Below are 25866 nucleotides of genomic sequence, written 5' to 3'. Positions count from 1 at the left end.
AGACCTGGTCACTCTACTCTGGACATGCTGCTTCTGCTTTCTCAACAATGGATGGAGGTCCTCAATGCCAAACAGGAAATTAGAGCTGTCTCCCTTGACATATCACGTGCCTTCGATACGGTCTGGCACCCCGCTCTGCTCACCAAACTCTCCTCTTTTGGTATCCATGGAAATCTCCGCGCATGGCTGGCGGACTTCCTCTCTAGTCGTAGTCAACGTGTGGCCCTGAATGGATTTCTCTCATCTCCTCTTCCTGTTCAGGCTGGAGTTCCCCACGGCAGTGTTCTGGGCCCTGTGCTTTTTCTGGTCTTCATCAATGATCTCTTTGACTCTCTTGAAAATCCTCTCTATCTCTTTGCTGATGACTCTACTCTCTGTCGCTCCATTCTTCATCCCTCAGATCGGCAGTCTGCAGCCTCCCCACTCTCTGCAGACCTGGACAAAATCACAGACTGGGCAAACAAGTGGAACATGTCTTTCAATCCTGACAAATCTCACACTCTTACGATGTCTCTCCGAAAAGACCGACTGGACAACCCTCCCATTCACTTTCTGAATAATCCTCTCCAAGAAGTTCTGTCACTCAAGCTTTTGGGTCTCACTATCTGCCATGATCTTTCCTGGGAAAACCACATTTCAAATCTGGCCTCCAAAGCCAGTCGCCGACTGGGCATCCTCCATCGTGCGAAGTCCTTCCTTGGCACACCTGAGCTCCTCACCACATACAAGGCTTTCATCCGCAGCTCAATGGAATACTGCTCTCCCCTCTGGGCTGGTGCTCCTGCCTCACACCTCGCTCGTCTTCACGCTGTTGAAACCAAAGCATTCAGAATCATTGGAATCTCCCGCGATGAAGCCAACTCCAAGGGCCTCTCACTCATCGCAGGCAGGTTGGTAGTCTTTCCGTCTTCTACCGACTCCTCTCTGGCCTTGCCCCCCCCAGCTCTCTCTGGGCTCTGTCCCGCAAATATTCCTACAGGTCGCACAAGATCTGCCTGCAACCCTCTTATGGTTAAACTGCCAAAATAAAGACTCTCTGCTCACCTTCACTCCTTCATTCCTCTTTTCTCCCACCTCTGAAACAAACTCCCTCACTCTCTTTAATCCCACTCCACCCTCCAGGTCTTTAAAACAGCTGTTCACCACCATCTCTTATCTTCCCCCATCCAAAACCTTGATCTTTTCTACCCCCGCTAATTTCACCCCAATTCCACTTTTTTGAAATACCAACTTCCTTCCTGGAAGTCCTTGGTGTCCTTGTGTTTTATACTTCTCCCACCCCCCCCCACCCCCCTTCCCATGCCTCCTACCCCCAAGCCCTCTCCCTCCCACACATCTCCCTGCTCTCAAATGTTGTGTTTGTGTGCTTCCCCTTCTCTCCCCATCTTGTCTTCCGCTCCCTCTTTTTATATATTTTGTTTGTCTGGTTGATTTGTTTGTGAAGTAAATGTTAGCTCTTTCACGAGCCTCGATTCAGTATACAAAAAAAAAAAAAAAATGTGGTTGCTGAGAAAAGTGAGGTTTAGCCCATACGGATGGACGGACGGACAACCCGAAAACATAATGTCTCCGGCCACCTTCGGGACGGAGGCATAAAAAGTCTTTAGAAAAAGAACAAGAAACCAAGTCTTCATCAAAGGAAATGGTATGTAAATTTAAATAAATAATATTGTAAAAATGAATATAAGATAGATTGTAAAAATAAATATAAAATAAGTAAATCAAAGTGTTATGAGGGCAGCGGTGATGATAGTGTATATAAATAAATAAAGAAATAATTCAAAGTTGCGTCTGTCGTGGATATGGTAAAGTGTGTGAGTGTGTGTGTGTGTGTGTGTGTGTTTACAGGTAGTGGACAAAAATGGAAACACCAGGGTAAATTAGGGACACAAAGCAACATCTTCCACACAGGTGTGGCCCACAGGTTAATTAAGCAAATAACATCCCAGCATGCTTAGGGTCATATATAAAAATGCTGCACAGACCTGGTTGCCTATAATTATGGCCAGCATCACCTGGAAGAGGAGACCCCCAAATGCCCCCATCCACAGAGCATGTGTGGTCACCCAATGGTTTGATGAGCATGACACTAATGTTATCCATATGTTTTGGCCTTTTCAGTCACCCGACCTGAACCAAATCAAGCATTTATGGGATATTCTGGAACAACGCCTGAGACAGCGTTTTTCCACCTCCATCAAACAAATGTGAGTTGAAGACAAAACTTTCTCGTGGAAGAATAGTGCAGCATTCCTACTGCAGAATGGCAGACGCTTGTGGAATCTATGCCACAACATACAGGCCATACTGGCCACTCGTGGTGGTCCAACGTCATATTAAGTGTCTTAACATTGGTGTTTCCATTTTTTTGTCCACTACCTGTTTATGGATGTATATATATGATGTCCACTCCTGCATCATCAGATGCATATGGCTGCCGAAGCGGTTTCTTGGCAAGGGTTGTACTGTGTGGTTTTCCAAGGCATTATGAACTCTCGGTAAATGTAAAAGCAGTGATACAACCATCACATCATGCATCCGCCGAACAATCTTTGCCAAGTCACAGTCTGTAAACTGAATTTATATTTCTTACTTATTCTACTGTGAAAGTATGCACAAATGCAAAGTTTCATAATGGGACCAACTTCCTCAACCAATCCCCAATCCTCGTACCGGGCCAAATCCCCCCATCGTTTCCAGTTGGATTGTCAGCAAGCCCCAGTCCTGAGAAGACACCTGTGTGAAGACAAGCGCATCAAAACACAACTTGGTAACCACTTTTTTCTGATATGCGCAGCAACCATTCCTCAAAAGGTTTTTAAATGTATTCCTCAAAAGGTTTTTTTAAATGTTTCCCACACTTCATTCATCATTTTATCTCAACCTTTCCTGCTGATCTTAGCGCCAGTTAGCTGAGATAGACCTTATCGTGTTCTCACTCCATCGGATCACGCACAGCACGCCGTTTCTGTGAATAGATCGAGCTTTATTGGGAGCTCACGCAAAACACATCAAGCTCAAGGAAATCAGAGAGCGAAGAGGAAGAAGATCGTCAATGCGACAAAAAGGCACAACCGAGCATGCGCGGGACGGTGCCAGACGACGTCACGTCCTATGTACTAAACCAACAACAACCAATACTGGCGTAGAAACATGCTGAGAATCCTTGCAACCTTGCAAAAACACATCCTTGCAACTACAGACCAATCAGCCTGCTCGCAATTGTCAGCAAAGTCATGGAATACATCATTGCTTCGGGTATCAAATCCTTCCTCTTCTCCAATGGCTTGATCTCTGATCATCAATTTGGATTCAGACCAGGTCATTCTACTCTGGACATGTTGCTTCTGCTGTCTCAAAAATGGATGGAGGTCATCAATGTCAAACAGGAAATTAGAGCCGTCTCCCTTGATATATCACGTGCCTTCGATACGGTCTGGCACCCAGCTCTGGTCACCAAGCTCTCCTCCTATGGTATCCATGGAAATCTCCACGCACGGCTTGCGGACTTCCTCTCTGGTCATAGTCAACGTGTGGCCCTGAATGGATTTCTCTCATCTCCCCCTTCCTGTTCTGGCTGGAGTTCCCCAAGGCAGTGTTCTGGGCCCTGTGCTTTTTCTGGTCTTCATCAATGATCTCTTTGACTCTCTTGAAAATCCTCTCTATCTCTTTGCTGATGACTCTACTCTCTGTCGCTCCATTCTTCATCCCTCAGATCGGCAGTCTGCAGCCTCCCCACTCTCTGCAGACCTGGACAAAATCACAGACTGGGCAAACAAGTGGAACATGTCTTTCAATCCTGACAAATCTCACTCTCTCACTATGTCTCTCCGAAAAGACCGTCTGGACAACACTCCCATCTACTTTCCCAACAATCCTCTCCAAGAAGTTCTGTCAATCAAGCTCTTGGGTCTCACAATCTGCCATGATCTTTCCTGGAAAAACCACATTTCCAAGCTGGCCTCCAAATCCAGTCGCCGACTGGGCATCCTCCGTCGTGCGAAGTCCTTCCTCGGTACACCTGAGCTCGTCACCATATACAAGGCTTTCATCCGCAGCTCAATGGAATACTGCTCTCCCCTCTGTGCTGGTGCTCGTGCTCCTGCCTCACACCTAGCTCGGCTTCACGCTGTTGAAACCAAAACTTTCAGAATCATTGGAATCTCCCACGATGAAGCTAACTCTGAGAGCCTTTCACTCACTCACCGCAGGCAGGTTGGTGGTCTTTCTGTCTTCCACAGACTCCTCAAGGGCCTAGCCCCCCAGTATATATAGAAGTCCTAGCTGTGTCCATGTGGTTTTTACCTCTCCCACCCCACCCCCCCCCCCCCTTCCCATGCCTCCTCCCCCCAAGCCCTCTCCCTCCCACAGATCTCCCGATGTCTGTGCTCTGTCCCCCACATATTCCTTCAGGTCGCACAAGATCTGCCAGCAACCCTCTTCTGGTGAAACTGCCAAAATCAAGACTCTCTACTCCCCTCACTCTTTCATTCCTCTTTTTTCCCGCCTTTAGAACAAACTCCCTCACTCTCTTCAATCCCACTCCATTCCCACTTCTTTCTTTCTCTCTCTTTTTTTCTCTCTCTCTTTCTCTTTCTCTCTCTCTCTCTCTCTCTGTCTCTGTCTCTGTCTCTCTCTCTCTCTCTCTCTCCAATCCCACTCCTCCCTCCAGGTCTTCAAAACAGCTGTTCACCACCATCTCTTATCTTCCCCCATCCAAAACCTTGATCTTTTTTACCCCTGTTAATTCACCCAAGATCCACTTTTCTGAAATACCGACTTCTTTCGTGGAAGTCCTAGCTGTGTCCATGTGGTTTTTACCTCTCCCACCGCACCCCCCCCCCCTTCCCATGCCTCCTCCCCACAAGCCCTCTACCTCCCACAGATCTCCCGATGTCCCTGCTCTCAAATGTTGTACTTGTGTGCTTCCCCCTCTCTCCCCATCTTGTCTCCCGCTCCCTTTATTATGTCTTATGTGTCAGTTGTTTTTTTTTGTCATTAATGTTAGCTGTTACACGAGCCTCGATCTTGTATACAAAAAAGAAAGAAAAAGAAACCAATACTGTTTTAAGTATTAGGACATTAGATGAGTGAATAGGTGGGCAGAGAAGGGAAAAAGGTTTGAGAAGTTGAGGTCGGACTGAAAGGAGACGAGAGGAAATGCACGGAGCAAATGAGGGGTGAGGGGAATGGTAAAAAAATTCCAACATTTTGCACCTGCCAAGTTTGGGAGGATATATTGGAAAGGGGAAGGAAAAAATATGGAGCATAGGGGCAGCCGTAAGTTACAACTCAACATTACACTGCATAGGAAGCAAACTCAACTCAACAGGATTTTACTCATAAAAGTCAATCCATCAAAGGCTCACAACAGGTGTTCACTCACCTCACCAGATATTGATAGAACCCGGGCTGGCAGGATGGCCTAGACCTAAAGGTATGTACGCTCGCCCCTAAACTGTCCAGCCGGGGTTCCAATCTTGGCCCAGCTATAAACTGTCATCCCGGTGTGTTACAGGCAACCCCAGTCTGTATGGTGTTCTCATCTGAGCAGTCAATTGCCGATGCTGTGACCCATGTACAGTCACGTGAAAAAGTAAGTACACCCCATGTAAAGTTTTGACTTTTTCAACATATTTCAACATACAGCTATTTGATCTTCATTTCAACAATATTGATAGATAAAGGTGATATAATGTAACAAATATCATGAAACATTTACATTTTGTAGTCCATTGTATAATTTAAATAAACATAAATGCAAATTTCGCATGTGGAAAAAGGAAGTACTCCCTTGGCTCTAATAGGTGGTATTGCCCCCTTTGGCAGAAACAACCTCAAGTAGGCGTTTCTTATAACTGTCTACCAGACTCTGACATCGACTGGGAGAAATTTTTGCCCACTCCTCCATGCAGAATTCTTTCAGCTGTGCGATGTTTGAGGGGTTTCTTGCACGCACAGCTCGTTTCAAATCCCCCCACAACATCTCGATGGGATTTAGATCCGGGCTTTGACTTGGCCATTCCAGAACCCTCCATTTCTTTCTTTTCAGCCATTCCTTGGTGGATTTACTGGTATGTTTAGGGTCATTGTCATGTTGCAATGATTGTCATGTTTGAAGTAGTGATAAATGTAGGGGTGTGCTTACTTTTTCCACATGCGAAATTTGCATTTATGTTTATTTAAATTATACAATGGACTACAAAATGTAAATGTTTCATGACGTTTGTTATATTTTATCACCTTTATCTATCAATATTGTTGAAATGAAGATCAAATAGCTGTATGTTGAAATATGTTGAAAAAGTCAAAACTTTACATGGGGTGTACTTACTTTTTCATGTGACTGTACATATCACATGTACTGCATGTTTACACGTCTTCACCGTCGCATGGCAAGCACACTTTCACATAAGCATCTAACATGTGGAATATCTCCATGCTGGTCCATTGGCACAGTAAGTGGTCCAGCACAAAATCAGACACCAATCTAGGGATTGACACGTCTCACTAAGTAAGGAAGCCCTTTTCAGTCGGTAGTCATTTGAAATCAGTAGTCAAGTTAGTGTGCCGGCTCAGTCGTCGGTAGTCAAGCGGTTAGGGTGCCGGCTTGGGATGCTAGGATCCTGGGTTCGAATCCCGGTCGATCGCTGAATTATCGCCAGGGGGGTTGACTCAGCCTGTCATCCTTCCGAGGTCGGCAAATTGAGTACCAGCTTGCTGGGATGAATGATCCCGGTGTGTACCCCAGTTTAGAATAGGTACACCGTATCCCTGCGCATCGTAAGAGAGTGACCAAGGGTTGGCGTCAGGAAGGGCATCCGGCCATAAAAACATTGCCTCAAACAGGGAACCATGATTGTCATGGGGCCCGCAAGGCTAACCCCCGCTTTAGCGGGGAAAATGGCCTTAAAACGATCATTCATTCATTCATTCAGTCATTTGAAATCAGAGGTTTTGTCGATCAGAGATTAGAGATCGCATTTGAGGGTGCTGGCGTTAAACCAAAGGGCGAAATAAATAATTCTCGAAAAATTCTCAATTCCATTACCCACCACTCAACCAATTTTTCGGAAGTCTGCAGGCCTATCCGCCTCACCTCTTGTAGAAGTGGATGTCTTGCTCCCATAATTTTTGCAGCTCCTGCAAGAACCAGCAGATGGGAGGATGGACTAAGGCCCACTCTTGCCTGATGCCTTCGGGTCTGAATCTCCACCCCTGCGACTTGCATCAAAGCATGGCGGACCTTGAGCTGGGAGAAGCAAGAAATACGACAAAGCAAATTTTGCTTTTCACATTTTCAAAGCACAACAAAATTAGGGGCCCACTTGCATATTCCAAAAAAAAAAAAAAAAGGATGAGAAGATGAGACAGCTTGACACCAAATACCAGACTTTCTTCAAACTGATGAGACTTTATACTGAAATATTTGACTGGAAACCTCTGTGCTTATCTGTCTCCAGCCAAAGTCCATGAGTCTTACCATTCCAATATGTTCACATGAGTCTTACCATTCCAATAAAAACAAGAGGACCGTGGGTCATAAAGCTCACCTTGATCAGGAGCAACAGTCACACAAATCCCTTGCAGATCCCCCTAGGCCATGATATTTTCTTATGTTGTGAACAACTTCGGCACACCACGGGCGATGAAGATTCTGGTCAGGTTTCATTGAAATCGTGTGTTTGGCTCAAGCCATAATGACTCAAGTGTTTTCGGACTCACTCACTTACTAATTAACCTGCGGACGTCGATTGATCGCATAAGCTCACCGGACTAATATCCAAGTGAGCTAATGATCTGTTCCAGGAATTGAAAGGGTTGAGCCTGTTGCTCAGTCCCTGGCCCTTTATTATCCCAACCCCCATGCTACTAAGCTTCCCCTTCTAACCACCCACCCACGAACCTATCTGACCCTATCCCATGGATTTCACTCCCATCCATGTCTCAGCTGGGTCAAAAATAAGTTCGTAATTCACATCTTTATAGCTACAATTGCATAGTGCTGGTGGCTGGTTGGGTAACAAAATGGCGCCTATTATGACGTCATAGTCGAGTTGGCCAGCCTCTATACATACAGCACCGGGTCAGCCATATTCCCAGCAATGACACAACCAACAGCCAAAGGCTGCATACAAAATCAATGAGTGAATGAATTAAAAAGATTAATTTCCCCATGATGGTTGTTGCTTGCGGAGTTTAAATAACACTGTACGAGGTACTCATTGGCAATGCCATCTTTTCTGATAAATAGCTTTTCATAGATTCCATTAAAATCAGGTGGCGTGAAAGGGTGGCAGCTAAAAGGAAATGCATCCATCCAAGAGTAAACGTTTTAGGAAATGGAATATGGCTACCAATCCATCAGCTAAGACAAGATGATAATTGTACAGCATTACCGGTATAAACAAAGGAACCTGATGATGCGAGTGTACAATTCCTCAACACGAGTGTGTGTCTCGACCACTGTGGTTGCTGCCATGTCGTGATTGCAAAAGTTTACATGAGAAAGACCTAATTGTTTATTTCATATATACTTATTATTTTTTGCTTGTCTGCACTGCTCTGTCCAACTCAAAGCTCTACATACCGGAACATCAGGATTTTCCATGGCGAGTACAAAGTCACAGGTCTCTTTGGAGATTGTCCACACGAGGTCAGAGCGTCCGCCGGAACAGAGGCGGGAAGGGGTCACGTCCGCCGAGGCACAGAACTTCCCCCTGTCCTGGTCACACACAAGCGGTCTGACTCTGAATGGGACACCATGCATTGACGTATAGTTTACGAGTAGGAATATGGTGGAAAATTCAAACCCGGAAACTGGCGAGTTGCAGGGCAAGCTGGGTGTTGGTAAATCCAGCATCCTGACGGCCAAAGTCAAGGTCATGCACGGGGAGCATGAGAAGTTCTGTGTTTCTGGCCAGAGATCGTGCCCAGCTCAAGGAACCAGCAGCTCGACGATGGCACTATGGGAGAGGCAGGGGTCGAACAGAACACAAAAAATAAGCAGATACCCCAAATTAGTGTTATAGTCGAGTCAACCTGGTCAGAGTCCATGTTCGAGTACAACAGTCCCGTGTCTAAGTTCAGTAGTCCAGAGTCGAGCAGTTCCGAGTCGAGCAGTTCCAAGTCGAGCAGTTCCAAGTCGAGCAGTTCCGAGTCGAGCAGTTCCGAGTCGAGCAGTTCCGAGTCGAGCAGTCCAGAGTCGAGCAGTCCTGAGTCGAGCAGTCCTGAGTCGAGCAGTCCTGAGTCGAGCAGTCCTGAGTCGAGCAGTCCTGAGTCGAGCAGTCCAGAGTCGAGCAGTCCAGAGTCAAGCAGTCCAGAGTCAAGCAGTCCAGAGTCCCTAGTCCAGCAGGTCCAAGTCCAGCATCTCGGGTCCGGCAGTCCTGCGTCCGGCAGTCCCGCGTCCGGCAGTCCCGCGTCCGGCAGTCCCGCGTCCGGCAGTCCCGCGTCCGGCAGTCCCGGGTCCGGCAGTCCCGGGTCTGGCAGTCCTGAGTTTTCTACACACATTGTATTATAAAGTCGTAAAAAATGGCGAAATTATTTGTGCTTATGAAGAAAATTAAAATATCAAAACTGACTCTCAGTGTAAAATTGCATCAAGATTTTATTCCATATTATAGCCCTCTTGCTGTAGTTTGCTCATTTTTTTCATAATAAAAAGTTTCTGACACCATACGAATGTTGTCCTGAAAATGTGTGGTAGTAAAAATTTGCAATATATACATATAAATGCAAGTTGCCTGATTGCGTCTGATCAGGGTAAACGTCATAACCACAGCACATACAATGCTGGAAGATACCTCATGTAAGAGCTCTTGGGTTCAGACAGAGCATGCAGAGGTTTAAAATTAACGTCATTCATGCAATCTCGAGTTGTATTCATTTTGGTTGCACACATGGTGTATATGTTCAGAGTCGTTGGTTTGCACAATCAGGAAGTAAAGAAAAAAAAATTATTTACTTCCTTTAAAAAATTTGAGGGTTAAAACCCGTGGACACGACTGTGTGCGACTGTGTGTTAAAAAACCTAAAAAAAACTCTGAGGACCCAAAAGACCCCAAGGACCCAGAAGACCCCAAAGACCCAATGGACACCAAACACCCAAAATACCCTGAAGACTGTTAAAGACACAAAAGATAATGAAGACCTAGAAGACCCCAAGGACTCTGAAGATCCAAAAGACCCGAAAGACCCTGAAGACCCAAAATACGTCAAAGACCCAAAAGACCCCAAAACACCAAAAATACCCTCATCTCCTCTTCCTGTTCAGGCTGGAGTTCCCCAAGGTAGTGTTCTGGGCCCTGTGCTTTTTCTGGTCTTCATCAATGATCTCTCTGACTCTCTTGAAAATCCTCTCTATCTCTTTGCTGACGACTCTACTCTCTGTCGCTCCATTCCTCATCCCTCAGATCGGCAGTCTGCAGCCTCCTCACTCTCTGCAGACCTGGACAAAATCACAGACTGGGCAAACAAATGGAACATGTCTTTCAATCCTGATAAATCTCACACTCTTACGATGTCTCTCCGAAAAGACCGACTGGAAAACCCTCCCATCCACTTTCTGAATAATCCTCTCCAAGAAGTTCTGTCACTCAAGCTTTTGGGTCTCACTATTTGCCATGATCTTTCCTGGGAAAACCACATTTCAAATCTGGCCTCCAAAGCCAGTCGCCGACTGGGCATCCTCCGTCGTGCGAAGTCCTTCCTTGGCACACCTGAGCTCCTCACCACATACAAGGCTTTCATCCACAGCTCTATGGAATACTGCTCTCCCCTCTGGTCTGGTGCTCCTGCCTCACACCTAGCTCGTCTTCACGCTGTTGAAACCAAAGCGTTCAGAATCATTGGAATCTCCCACGAAGAAGCTAACTCCAAGGGCCTTTCACTCACTCACCGCAAGCAGGTTGGTGGTCTTTCTGTCTTCTACCGACTCCTCTCTGGCCTTGCCCCCCCAGCTCTCTCTCTGGGCTCTGTCCCCCAAATATTCCTACAGGTCGCACAAGATCTGCCTGCAACCCTCTTATGGTTAAACTGCCAAAATCAAGACTTTCTGCTCACCTTCACTCCTTCATTCCTCTTTTCTCCCACCTCTGGAACAAACTCCCTCACTCTCTTCAATCCCACTCCACCCTCCAGGTCTTTAAAACAGCTGTTCACCACCATCTCTTATCCTCCCCCATCCAAAACCTTGATCTTTTCTACCCCCGCTAATTTCGGTCCCCTTGTGTTTTATACCTCTCCCCCCACCCCCCCCCCCCTTCCCACGCCCCCTGCCCCCAAGCCCTCTCCCTCCCACACTTCTCCCTGCTCTCAAATGTTGTGGTTGTGTGCTTCCCCTTCTCTCCCCATCTTGTCTTCCGCTCCCTCTTTTTGTATATTTTGTTTGTCTGGTTGATTTGTTTGTGAAATAAATGTTAGCTCTTTCACGAGCCTCGATTCAGTATACAAAAAAAAAAGAAAAAAAAAAAGAACCCAATGGACACCAAACACCTAAAATACCCTGAAGATTGTTAAAGACACAAAAGATAATGAAGACCTAGAAGACCCCAAGGACTAAAAAGACCCCCAAGGACTCTGAAGACCCAAAATACCCCAAAGACCCAAAATACACCAAAGACCCAAAAGACCCCAAAACACCAAAAATATCACGAAGACCCAATGGACCCCAAAGACCCAAAATTTTGGTAAGATCCAAAGACCCAAAAGACCCTAAGACCTCAAGGACCCAGAAGACCCCGAAGACCCTATGGACCCCAAACACCCAAAATACCCGAAGACCCAAAATACCCTGTAGACTGTTAAAGACACAAAAGACCATGAAGACCCAGAAGTCCCCAAGGACCCAGAAGACCCCAATGACCCTGAAGACCTAAAATACCCTGAAGACCCAAAATACCCCAAAGGCCCAGAAGACCCCAAGGACTCTCAAGACCCAAAAGACAGAAAAGTAAATGAAAACCCAATTGACCCCAAACACCCAAAATACCCCGAAGACCCAAAATACCACGAAGACTCTTAAATACCCAAAATTTAATTAAAACTCGGCTGTTGCTCGCTACCTCTTGGTCGTTGTTGATGTATTGGTTTAAGGTCTGCGTTGCTAATTTGACGGGTATGGATGTAAATATTTTGAATGCAGGGAAGCCCTGTGATTGGCAAGGACTTGGACCAATCCATGACGTGAACAGTCCCCAACGGAATTTAATGGTTAAAACAACACTCAACACCTCTGAGGAAGAGAACTAATTTGTTCTCGATAGGTCAGGTGATTAATAAAGAATTTTATATTATTTTTACTGTTCAGTGTGCTATCCTTTACAATATGAATCCTGAGATGCAAATCTTTCGACCTGTATGTATATATATATATATATTTTTTACGGCCATGCACGCAATGGATATTACACCACCCTATCCATCACGTTACATTAGTTATTTATGCCTGTTGTATGTGTCCTTTATGACATCCTTAAAAACAGCAACTTTCCTGTTTAGAATGATTTTCAATTTTGTTTGACTGTCAAGAAGGCAAAAAATTATCATCTACGCGTTTGGCACATACCTACGCCAAGCCCATCCCTTCCTTTCCAGGCAATAGTGCTTTCCCTCTTCCTGTTTACCCTCTTTTTTGTTTTGTACACCGCTCCTTTCCTATGCCATCTCCAGGCGCTGCATGAAGTTACAGATTCGGACGAAACGAAACAGTGGTGGTTGGTAAAAAGAGGTTAAAAAAAACAAAACACATGGACACTGCTAGGACTTCCAGGAAAGAAGTCGGTATTTCAAAAAAGTGGATCTGGGGTGAATTAACGGGGGCAGAAAAGATCAAGGTTTTGGATGGGGGAACATCAGAGATGGTGGTGAACTGCTGTTTTAAAGACCTGGAGGGAGGATTGGGATTGAAGGGAGTGGGGGAGTTTGTTCCAGAGGCGGGAGAAAAGAGGAATGAAAGAGTGAAGGTGAATAGAGTCATGATTTTGGCAGTTTAACCATAAGAGGGTTGTTGGCAGAGCTTGTGCGACCTGTAGGAATATTTGGGGGACAGAGCACAGACAGAGCTGGGGGAGCAAGGCTGGAGAGGAGTCGGTAGAAGACATAAAGACCACCAACCTGCCTGCGGTGAGTGAGTGAAAGGCCCTCGGAGTTAGCTTCATCGCGGGAGATTCCAATGATTCTGAAAGCTTTGGTTTCAACAGCGTGAAGCCGATCTAGGTGTGAGGCAGGAACACCAGCCCAGAGGGGAGAGCAGTACTCCATTGAGCTGCGGATGAAAGCCTTGTATGTGGTGAAGAACTCGGGTGTGCCAAGGAAGGACTTCGCACGACGGCGGATGCCCAGTCGGCGACTGGCTTTGGAGGCCAGCTTGGAAATGTGGTTTTCCCAGGAAAGATCATGGCAGATGGTGAGACCCAAGAGCTTGAGTGACAGAACTTATTGGAGAGGATTGTTGAGAAAGCAGATGGGAAGGTTGTCCAGACGGTCTTTTCGAAGAGACATAGTGAGAGTGTGAGATTTGTCATGATTGAAAGACATGTTCCACTTGTTTGACCAGTCTGTGATTTTGACCAGGTCTGCAGAGAGTGAGGAGGCTGCGGACTGCCGATCTGAGGGATGGGGTGTGGAGCGGCAGAGAGTGGAGTCATCAGCAAAGAGATAGAGAGAATTTTCCAGAGAGTCGCAGAGAAGTTACAGATTCGGCTGAAACGTTGGTGGTTTAGGTATTCTATGAGCCAATTGATTAATGATTTAATTATTTTATGATTAATATTTATTTATTTTCATTATTAATCACTTGTTTATTCCCTTTCTTATCTGGGCAATATCTCAGGCACCTTTTGAGCTAGGAACCTGATATTTGGACTCAACAGTGACCAAGTGATTTGGCTGTGAAGGATATTTTTGATTTATTGATTCAACAATTAATCGATGTATTATTTATTGATTAATGAATTTAAAATTTTTCGATCAATGACTTATTTAATAAATTTTCAAAAAGTAACAGCTTCGGATGAAACACTGGTGGTTGAGGTATGCTATTAGCCAATCGATTAAGAAATTATTTTACGATTACTATTAATTGATTTTAATTATGCAATTAATCAATCAATTATTGTACACCTCTCCCTCTCAATACAGTCTCTATGTGCTGCACAGCAGTATCGCCGTGCGCCAAAGGCTCCCTGGTAATGCCGTGCTGGATGATGTTATTTATTTATTTGGCGTAAGGGCGGTGTACTTTGAATGTATCTGTACTTGATTTATTTGTTCTATATCAGTTTCATCCACAGTTTTTCTTCCTGTTATTGCTGTGTTTGAGCTTGTATCCAGATTGGTCATCCACCTGTGTCCTCTTCCCCAACCCTGCCATCCCTTCTGATTTTATCCCTCCCTAGGCCCACCCAATATACTTCTGTTGTACCCTCTACCCAGCTGTTGGTGGGTTTCCCCTAAGTTCTTGTTCTTTTGTTCATGTTGCGTTCTAGTTCTTCGTTGTTCTAACTCTGCCATATGTCTCGACTTTGTATACCAGAAAGTCTATATTGTTATGTCTGGGGGTAGAGCAAAATCTAGAGCCAGGTAGATCTGAATAGGTAACATGCTTCGTCTGTCACGATAGGGAATCTACCTGTAATAAGTTCTGTTAGTCCGGTTTGTCGGGTTAAGATGTCTGCTTGTGAACATACCAGGATGTTTGTGTGCTAGGTAGTTAGGGATTAAATATAACAGCCCCTGTGTGTCAAACCTGGTAGTCAAACCTTTGTCCCTTATGGCAATGCACACCAACATAGACACTTACACAGGCCCTTAGCGCAACATTAAATAATTCCCTTCCCTGACAGTGACTTCAGACAGGAAACCAGGCCAGGACACCGCCGATGATGGCTGAGCCACCTACACCTCCGGCAGGCCTAGCCACCTCGAGTAGCACGAGCTATTACCACGCCACAGGCCTGTGATTCGGTGGAGGGCACTGATTGGGTGGCACACCAAGGCTGACGTCACCACCGCAGGGCTATGTAGGGGCACGCCGAACGACATTTTCCCTCTTGCAGTCTTGCAGATCCAGCAGTTCTCTTGCGGCTCTTGGACATCCGGCGCTTCGTCTTGCGCAGCTCCCTCTTGCAGACCCGGCACGTCTTGCGCAGCACGTCCAGCTCTTGCTCCAGGTTTTGGGTTCTTCGCTAGCCTGCGTTGGACGCATGATGCTTTTGGTGCTTTGGGGCCTCGGGTGCGATCGGTGATTCTGGAGCTTGGAGTGGTGCAAGGACCTTGCGGGCGTTGGCTCGGGCCTTCGCGGTGCTTTGGAGCTTGGAGCCAAGTGGGGACGACATACCACAGACAGATAAAGACGCACCACAGAACATTACACGACGAGACATTTCCTTTCATAATCCATTCCTGTGTGGCGTATTTGAAGTGCAGTGTGTGGGATCCCAAATTAGGACTTTTCTTTGATTACCGTCGCGTTTCCTTGTTATCGGGTCCGTAATAAATCTCTATTTTTTGTACATTCTAAATCTTGTGTTTGTCGAGTACATTAATTGCCCGCAGGATCGAAGCCGCGGTCGGCGCGCCCCAGGTAAGCGCTTTTGCCGCAGCTTTCCACTTCCCTTCCTCCTCCCGCGTTTCATAAGTAGAATCCGCGTTTGGTCGTCGCCTCCATTAAAGCCGTTCTGGTCTTCCGCGGTCCCTGGTGTTAATCGAAGGGTCCGCACGACAATATCCACAATCTTCAAATCAACGACTAATCTGGATTTGCTCCACTCCTCATTTAAAGGCATTTTTAGACCTAACTGAACAGCACGGAAATATTTAATGCAACTTTAAAAAAGATGCAAAAAAAGAAACGCACCTCAAAAGGAATATTCCATTCAAACAAATGAGGGGGAGTCACAGTTAACGTAGCATCTCCTTGACAATCTCCAGCAGCAGTGTAGCCGAGGCAAAGCTCCTTGGTCAGAACGTCCTGTGAGCAGGTGATAAGAGGGAATAAGAAAGATGAGAATGATATTGATGGGAGCTGTGATCAAAATGGCAGATCTTCTTTTACCAGGTGGAATGTGAAGGATGCAAAGGATGCAAAAACATCGAAATAATATTTTTCTAGTTAATGATAAATGTGTCAAATCTCCAATATAAGGACCGACGATGAGTATTTTTTTATTTCTTACAATGTTTCACACTTTGTAAGAAGTCTTAAGTCGAGTTCTGCATTGTGTCCAAAAATGACAACACATTTCAAAATGAATTATCATTTTAGGACAAATTAATGAAGACATTTCAACTCCTAATTGTAAATATTTTTTGAGGGCAGAAATTGAGGGCAGATAATTTTATATTTGTTTTTCACTTTCATCTTCAAATGTTACAAATGTAGAACTCGACTTAAGACATGAGTGATACAGCATCGTGATCTTATTTTGGTAAATTTATTTGAGTTATATTCTTCCTTTTCTTCTTCTTATTCTTCTTCTTCTTTACCCTAAAGTTATACCTCTTCTTCAATAAATGCTTAGCATGGTGTTGGCTTTACTGTCAAGGTGGCTGGCTTGAGATCTGTGTTCAAGCCTCTGTCAACTGTTGAATCAACACCAGATGGGTTGACTCAGCCTGTCATCCTTCCGAGGTCGGCAAAATGCGTGCCAGCTTACTGGGAATGGGGGGCATTGCATCAGCAGCACAGCCACACATCCTGAAAATGATTCAACCAAGCAGAGGCACAGGCTGCATACGAACCACCACCAGATGAAATGCTTGTTAAAATAATTGTGCAATTTATTCCTGCATAGATGTTTGAATGATTTATTCAGTGAGATTTACTGACCCGCCAGAAGTGTGAAGCGACCGCAGGGTCTACGAGAGAACACTCTGCGAGCAACCCAGCTGCACCCGTAGGGAGGACAATGATGGACAGAGACTTGTCATACCATCTGAAAGAATACACAGACAGGGGGAAGAATTTGGATTGATGCAAATGGAATGAAAGAGCTACAATTATGAGGAACAGTAAATATTTATGATATTGCATATTCTTTTTCATATACTGTACAATGGAGAAAGTGAAGAATGAGCAGCAGCAAATATATTCAAACAAAATAGAACTAGAACGGCACTCGGTGGAGTGCATACCACCGCCAGGCTGAACAGTTTTGTATCCACCGATAGGCCAGATATGCTGACCTGAACCAAAATCTAATCTGCTTGTTCCTGTTGTTGAACCAACTCATCCATCAAGTTTTGTCATAATCAGTCCACAACTTTTTGAGATTTCGTGCTATATATTGTTCTTTGTCCCATTTCTCAATGGTGAAGAATCACTTAAAAATTTCTCGGATCCAGATCCAGATTCGGATCTTCACCAAAATCAAAGAAATTCGTCCTTGTCAGACACCCAAGCTGTCCACAAAATTTTGTCATAATCCATTCACAACATTTTGAGATATCGTGCTATATATCGTTTTTGGAGCTATCACTCAATGGTGAAGAATCACTTCAAAAATTATAGTATATCCAGATCCGGATCTTTACAGAAATCTAATCGTCCATCGCGCATACCCAACCTCTCCACCAAAGTTCGTCTGATTCTGTCCATAACTTTTTGAGAAAACCTTTTCAGAGACAGACCGACAAACAAACAAACAGACAACAGACAGATAGACAGGGTGAAAACATGACCTCCACCCACCCTCGGTGGCAGAGGTAAAAATAATCAAAAGTAAGGAGAGAACCTGCAGTTTTAGGCAACAGAATGAAATAGAGAATGAATGGAAAATAAGAATGAGTGAATGAAGAAATCAGATTTGTTTGTTTTTTAACTATATTTTTTTTTCTGTACTCCTCACCTATCCATACCCAGCATTAGATGACGCCCAAATCTTGACATCTCTTTCTGGTTGCTCTCAAGTTGGCATTTTTCTCCGCTTCCACTTTGGTAACCACCCATGTTGTTGCAACTGATATTGTCGTGATAATCACTTCTGCCGTTGCAATATAGATTGCCATTGCCATTTCCATGGTATTCTTCAATTGCGTGGTAACCACTATCGAGCAGCAGAACAAATGCTGCCTTCTCCAAGGCACTGGAGGAAATCTTGTTGCGTCCCGCACTGAGAAACAAGGAGCGCGTCTCAGCCCAAACAGGCCTGTGAAGATTAGAAGAGAGACAATTAGGATAGAAATGAAAATAGAAATAGATTGTTGAAAGTTGGGGAGAGAAAATAAGAATTCTGAGCGTATGATCAACGACAAGATTGAGTAAAACGAGAATGAAATTGAATTGAGAAAAAAAATGAGAAGAGAAAACAAACAAGTAGCGATACATTCAAAGTACACCGCCCCCATGCCAAATAAATAAATAACATCCTCCAGTAAAAGGCACTGCTGGGGTGGCTTTGGCGCCCGGTGATACTGCCGTGCAGCACATAAGGGACGGTATTGAGAGGGAGGGAAAGGTGTACAATAATTGATAGATTCATTGCGTAATTAAAATTTTACGCAATTTTTACGTAATTTACGTAATTTCCGGTCCAAATTAATTATTTTAAGTTATTATTTATTTATTTTAATTACGCAACATAACCAATATAACCACTAAAGGTGGTTATATTGCGTAATTAAAATAAATAAATAATAATTTAAAATAATTAATTTCTTTATCAATTGGCTATTAGCATACCTCAACCACCAGTGTTTCATCTAAAGCTGTAACTTTTTGAAGATTAATCAATAAATCAAAAATATCCTTTACAGCCAAATCACTTGGTCACTGTCATGTCCAAATATCAGCTTCCTTGCTCAAAAGATGCCTGAGATATTGCCCAGATGAGAAAGGAAATAAATAATTATACTGGAGGTCATTTATTATAATAAATAATTATACTGGAGGATATATATATATATATATATACTGGAGGTCACGTCTTTTCGAAGCTGCTCCATGCGCTCACGCTTTCGAAGCTAAGTGATATTTCTCAATTGTGTTTTTGTCGAGACTGTATCTATCTTTCGGTGTATGTACCTATAGCGTATCTTTTGGAAAATTTTCGGTGCTAATTTTTCGTACATGTATACACAATCGTCGGTTAATGGTATCGAGTATTCTGCGGCCTAGTACTCGTACTCGTAGGCTTAGACTACCGTACCGTCTCCGACCTTGTGGTTTGTTTTTCTCTCAGCGATTCGTCGAATGCGCTGAAATTATTTTCGTTCTCTGTTTCGTACCAGTCGTTCACCCCGTACCTCCTTGTTTAATATCTGTACTCACAAAAAAAAAAAAAAAAAAACCCCAAAAAATATTTCCTTCCCAGGTCTTATTCGTTTATTTGTTGTTCTTTTTGTTCGTTCGTTCTTCGTTCGCGATCACGCGGTTAGAAATGTATAATCTCTCCCCTGAACAACTATTTTCTCTCATATATTATAACACCCTTTTCTTCTTTTCCTACAAAAGGATGCTTTCGTCTTGCTCACCAAATCTATTCATTCCAAAAAATATATTGTTACAGACGCGGTTTTAGATGTTATATTGACCGAGCGGTGGTGTATTACCGCGTCCGAACAGTTACTCCCCGATTAGAACCCGATCCCGCCCGATTCCACTCGAACGTTGGCCGAATCGCGCTACGCTAAATCAATGAAGGAAAGGACACAACGGCTGGGTTAAATGAAACGACACAAGGGGGTACAGTTCTCAAGACCTCCGGAGGAGGATATAATTGGTGATGCAGAAAAGGGGTAGATTACAGGGTAAGAGGTAAAGCACAGAAAAGATGGGCACTTAGACACAGTCTTATCTATCCCCGACAGACCACAGACAAACGGGACAAGACTGACTTACACGGGGATTGATGGCAGGGAAGGACAGGCAGTCGATAGCACAAGGTGCACCTTGGCTCAGGGGCAGAATCAAACGCGGTCCGGTCCAGAGATGCGGGGAGGTATTGCAGCGCTCGGAGGTGGCGTCTTCTCTCTCCAAGCTGAGGGCGCATCTGACGTCACCTCCCTCTTCCTGCGCATGCTCAGCGGGGAGTGACACGCCCTCGGCTCGTGGGCTCCGCCCCAGATGGAATCGGTCCGCCGCTTCTATTGGGTGCGGGGGGTTACCGGGCTCCGCCCTTGACGAGGAGCTGACAGCGAGCCCCTACGTGGTAACCCCGTCGGAGCACATGTTCGATGGCGGCTAACCAAGCCGGAGTGAGGACGCGCACTCCCCGCGCCGCCGCCGTTGTTGTTGCTGTTGTTGTTGTTGTTGAACCGTGAGGAAGAGCTGCGGGGAGGTATTGGGAGGTCCTAAACTTTCTAACGGTGCCATACAATCACATTCTGGTGCAACTAAGAGTCAGAATTAATGGAAACGAGTCCTTAACTGACATAGACTAAGAATAACTAGCAAGATGTCCTATAGTTGTCTACGTGAGATGCGGTGGACCTGGATGCGACATTTAATGGGGGAAATAGGGGAAGGTCGGGTCTACAGAGTGTTGTTTACAGAAAATGGGACTAGGGAATGGGGGATTGGGGATAGTTGGGAAGTATTGGGGAAATAGGGGAATATTTACAAGCGGATATGGATGGAGGCCAATCTCATATCCGCAACATTGCACCCTTCTCTACATCGGGGCGTCCCGACCCGATAAATTTTTACTTACTTTAGTGTGGCACTCAGATGTAGTTCCCTCTACTATTAACTCAACCCTGAGTGCGACAGTTTTACAAATGTTCACAAATGAGTAAATATGTCCCCCTGCGACGTTGCACCCTTCTCCTCACAGAAACACACCCACAGGATAACCGAATCGCGGAAAGAATCCTCAAACTAAACATACAGCCGGTAGGGAGCATTATTTACACAAGACTGATATTTACACTACGATCCAGGACCTGTTCTTTGAGGAACACATGCAGATGTTATGCATAGAGAGAGAGAGCACGCATGCCAGCATCGATACACCAACCCACGAGTGCTCTGTGGCCCTACGGCCTTTAATAATGTGCAGAGCACCCCATCCAAGCACCAAAAGCACCACCCCATACACAGTCAGCACCATTCGGTGCACCAATAAAGTGTTCATAGTCACCGGTGGTGTCGCAGCCGGCCGATGTTCTGCCGCTGGTCTTGCCTTCATGTGGTGTACTTGGCCTTCTGGCTTCTTTAAAAATAAAGAAAGGCGCCAACCGCGTCCATTTCTAAATTGTGGCCGCTAGGGGGGCCAACTATAAGTGGTTCACCTGTATGGCATAGGTGCCACGCTGACCCAAAGGTCCATCAACGGGTGGTGCTTGCCCGCAAAAGACTGCGGTCCATTGTGGGCGGCCACAAAAATTGCGGTCCATATGGTGTATCGATCCAGGCAGCAAGCAGCGAAAGTACAGGCCCACAACTGCGGAGCCAGCACCTCTCTCTCCTCTCTCTCTGCCCCAAAGCCAGATCCTCGGAGGTGGGAGACAAAAGAAAAGACAAGTGAGTAAGGTGGTAAGGGCGCAAAAGTGCACGCAATATTAGGTAATGCACACTAGGGGCACATGGGAACCAGGTGAGACAGGTACGTTCCTACCGTACGCCCCCCCCCCCCCCCCACCAGGTAACCTACATTGCCCCTCCCTTACCCCTTACTGTATCCACAAAACACAACACTACCCATAAACATCTACTTTACACATCAACAAACGTCCCTACTGTCTTCCCCGTTCCTCCCATAAATCAAATTCGTCTTCTCTCCCTCCTAACCAATCAAATTTGCCATTTCCAACTCTCATCAAAATTTGCCATCACCAATTCATCATCAGTCCCTCCTAAGGAGGGAAAGATGGAATCACCCCAATGTCTCATCCACGTCGTGATGCGTCTCACAAATCCACACAGCAATTCTCATTTCCTGCAACACAAAACAAAGAAAACGCAGTTGTGGAGTCATCATCACCACAGGTAAGTGGCTGCGTATGGTGCGACAGGTTCGTCAATCCTAACTATTTCCTAAATGACTTTAACAACTTTACATTACCCGGGGTCTTTCCCTGCCAACCCATTGGCCAACTTACACTATGGGTTCTAAAAACCAATTCCCATTGACCAAACTGTGGTGCTTCTCAATTTGGGGTCTCACTCCCCCGATTCAACACTCGGTGCTCTCGCACAATTTCTGGGCTGTGACGTGTAGCTCTCCCAGCAGGTCTACCCACCTGCACACCTCCACCACTGTAGTTGCCACCCGAGCTTACCTGCTCCTCACCCTAACCTCACTAACTGGGGAAGGCCCTCTCGCACTCTCACCCCCTCAGTGCCCTCTCTGGCACGGGCTGCCCGATCCACACCCGGGATCCTCAGGCACCCACGGACACTAACGGCTCCCAGAGCCCACCTGCGGCCTCACCTGGCCGACATCCTCACAGTGGTGGAGTGCCCAAACCAACTACACACACTAACAGGCTACACGCCCAGCCATTTCCACAACACTAATGCACCCATCCACAATACCATTCTGCAACTGCACCACAGATGCCAATATCCAACCACAATTTACCTATACCCTCTACCTAACACTTACACTACCCGCCCCGGGTACTCGTGAAAAGGGTCCACTCTTCCCCCATCCACACCTTCGCACCATGCACACCACTCCTTACCACTTACTCCAACTCTCTCCACACCACTCATTCCAATACTCCATGTATTCCACACACCTGTACTTGCACACCTGTGCTCTCATACTTGGTGCCGCCTGCACCCTTCTCTCCCCCAAGCGCATTCGCGCTGATCCACAACACTCACTACTCATACACTGCTCCACACACCTGTCCAGTTCCCACACAGCATCATCTCATCTAACTACTCCCCTCTGAAACTTGCGCTTCCCAGTCGTCCCTTTAAACTATTGCGCTCCCTCGTCATTATCATCCACACTAAACTACCTGCGTCCCCACTACAGGTATCAGTCACTAACTAATCTTAACGTTACCTAATGTCATCTTCGCTAGATCCCTACACACCATATCCTAACCCACCCGGGCTAGTTTTCACTGCCATACACCCCATAAGCTATAGCGCATTTGCCCCACGTTTGTGAGGGATGACAGAGTTGCCATCCCACCACATCGGGCATCTCCCACTACCAATTTTGCACATCAAATTTCAACAAATCAAAAATTTGCCAATCACTACTCATCATCTGCCAATCATTACTGCCAATCCTTTGCCAATCATCAAATTTTGTTTTTCTAATTTTGGGTCCAAAACACTAACCTCATCACACAGTCTACTCACTAATGCCTCTCGGTGCGCCAATTCCCTTCTAAAGCTCGGCTTCGTACAACCGAGCCATGAACGCGGGTTCTTTTGTGCCGGCGGCTGGATGCGTCCGGCACTCGGTGCAGGGACGGGGGCTTACCCGGGCCGAGATCCCACGCACCACCTCGGCGTGGAGCCATCCAATGTCCCGATCTCGACCTGCCGGCACGTCTCAATAGAAAGTGGTCGCCATGACGACCCTTCCTATCGGGCTGCCCGCTCCGCCTAGTGGAGCCCGGACGCGGCCGTCCCAAGCGAGACCCAGCGTGGATCGCGCACGGCGGTCCTTTCGAATCCGCCGTGGCTCGGATCCCCGCTGGTTCTCGCGGCACGCGAAGCCCGGCACGCACCGAGGGCCCGATTCGGCTATAAGTCGCTCTAACCGCTAACCCGGTTACCGTCGATGCTTCACCTGCATGCTTACATGCATACGCTACCCCTTTCTTGCTCATTCCTCCAGCTGTTCCCATGCTCCTCGTACCTTTCCTTACACACCCAGGTACACTCATTCCACTCACAGCCTTGGTCACACACCTGACCACCGAACACTTTGGCACACATTCGTTGGTCGCACACCTCACCAACACACCTCTTCGCGCCCCTTCCTCGGTCACCTCCTCTGTGACAATCACAGGTGTGCTTTCACTCGCACACCCAACCACGTGCCTCACTACCAATTCCAGCGTGCATTCCCACACACGCTCTACCATTCCAGGTGTGCTTCCTTTCTCACCTGTCACAACCAACTCACGCTCCGTGTCACTCTTACTACTCTCACCTCCACTCTTGACAGCGCACTCACCCTTACTCTCGACAGCGCACTCTTTCCTCATGCACCTGTCCGTTACACACCTTTCTCGCGCACACTCTCCCGTTACACCCTCTGTAACACTCACCACAGGTGTACACTCTTCCTTACTTTTGACAGCGCACTCTTTCCCCATGCACCTGTCCGTCACACATCTTTCTCGCACACCCTCTCCCGTTACATCCTCTGTAACACTCACCACAGGCGTGCATTCTCCCTTTACACCCTCCGTAACACTCCTCACTACACGCTTCCATGTGCTCCCTCGCACACGCGCTACGGCCGACTCACTCTCGACAGCACCCTCACTCCTTGGCACGCACTTTTTCCTCACACACCCCAGAGTCGGACTTTCTCGCACACCTCCTTTTTCGCACACCAGACCTGTCGCACACTTCACCAACGGCCTCTCACGAACACCCGGGTCCATCTCGACCCCCAAGCTTCTTAAATCACCTGGCGCATCATACGCACGACCATATTGGTCACCACTTACACCGGGTCCTCTTCCTCTTCGCTTTTCCTCCATCACCTGCGAATCCCTCATCCGGTTAATGAGCACATCATCACGATCCAAACACAGACTTTGGACCAATTCTTTTACTTCCTCTTTTATCTCTTTCTTATCCCCTCTCCGTCGCTTCTTAATTTCGCTCACCCCTGCTTCCACTTCTTCTAATTTCTGCTTTACCTCTTTTATTTCCCGGTACGTCTCCTCAAGTTCGTCCTCTAAGGCTACCTTGAACGTTTCCATGTGCGTCCTCACCTGCCGGTCCTTCGTCTCCATTACCTCTGTCACCTCGTCCAACCTCGTTGTCAGTCCCTCACGTACCATCTGACATTGCCTCTGTGTCGCTTTCAAGTCATTTTTTAGGTCATTTTGTGTCGCTTTTAACCCTCCTATTACCGCTGTGTTCTTCTTTACCTGGTCCGTTAGTTCTTTTTGTCCCTCCGTCAGCTGTTCTACTCCCAGCATCAACTCCTCTATGCCCCCTTGTAACTTTACAGTCCCCTTTCTCACCTCCTTCTCCATGCGCTCCTTACAGTGCCTCACCTCCTCGCGCACTCCTCCGACCTCCTCACTCACACCTCTTCTGATCTCCTCTCCCATCACTTGCATCTCCTGCCCAGATGCCACCCTCATCTGCTCCATTTCCTCCCTGTGAGCATCCAATTTAGTTTCTACCCCCATTCTGACCCCCTCTATCTGCTGCCCCATTTGTTTAACTTCCCTTTCCGCTTGGTCCCTCATGTCCCTCAATTTGCCTTCCATACTGTTTTCTAACCCCTCTAACCCCTTTTTCATCCCTTCCATTTGATTCTCCTGAACGGCCATTCTGTTTTCTACCCCCATTAACCCCTCCTGTATTTCCCCTAATCTATTGTCTAATCCCTCTATTCTACTCCCTAACCCTCCGATCTGGGCCCCCATGTCCTCCCTCAATTTCTCGCTATTGGACCCCATCCTTTGTTCTAACCGTTGGCTATTGGCCCCCATGTCCTCCCTCAATTTCTCGCTATTGGACCCCATTTGGCCCTCCAATCGCTCACCCTGAGCATCCATCCGGTTCCCCATTACCCCCATTTGGCCCTCCAATCGCTCACCCAATCGCTCACTATCAGCCCTCATTTGCTCACTATTAGCCCTCATATCGTCCTTCTGCAGGTTGAGGGACGCCTGCATTTGCGCCATAAATTGCTCCATGAGGGCCTGCATTTGGGCCATCCCTCCCACTTGTGCAGCGGGTGCGGCCGCCGCAGCCATGTGCGAGGC

General features: G+C 46.4%; 1 protein-coding gene across 8 annotated transcripts in view; it reads right to left on the bottom strand.

The window, feature by feature from the left end:
- Positions 1 to 25866, bottom strand: part of LOC137427622 (carnitine O-palmitoyltransferase 1, liver isoform) — a 125572-nt gene that overhangs the window by 20915 nt on the left and 78791 nt on the right. For 5 of the 8 annotated variants that reach the window (XM_068117228.2, XM_068117230.2, XM_068117231.2 and 2 more), the window contains exons 11-17: positions 17847 to 18146; positions 16829 to 16934; positions 15857 to 15970; positions 8814 to 8966; positions 8591 to 8725; positions 7100 to 7252; positions 2674 to 2736 (exon numbers count right to left, since the gene is read on the bottom strand). In XM_068117228.2, the coding sequence (XP_067973329.2) occupies positions 2674 to 2736; positions 7100 to 7252; positions 8591 to 8725; positions 8814 to 8966; positions 15857 to 15970; positions 16829 to 16934; positions 17847 to 18146 (1024 nt within the window). The remainder of the gene's footprint in view (positions 1 to 2673; positions 2737 to 7099; positions 7253 to 8590; positions 8726 to 8813; positions 8967 to 15856; positions 15971 to 16828; positions 16935 to 17846; positions 18147 to 25866) is intronic. The other 3 variants (XM_068117232.2, XM_078777968.1, XM_078777967.1) reach the window with 1 other exon arrangement.

Source organism: Myxine glutinosa, chromosome 5 (genome assembly GCF_964187855.1).
Source record: "Myxine glutinosa chromosome 5, kmMyxGlut1.1, whole genome shotgun sequence".
NCBI classification, from domain to species: Eukaryota; Metazoa; Chordata; class Myxini; order Myxiniformes; family Myxinidae; genus Myxine; species Myxine glutinosa.
Note: the sequence above shows the minus strand (reverse complement) of the source record. Positions and strands in the feature narration are given on the sequence as shown.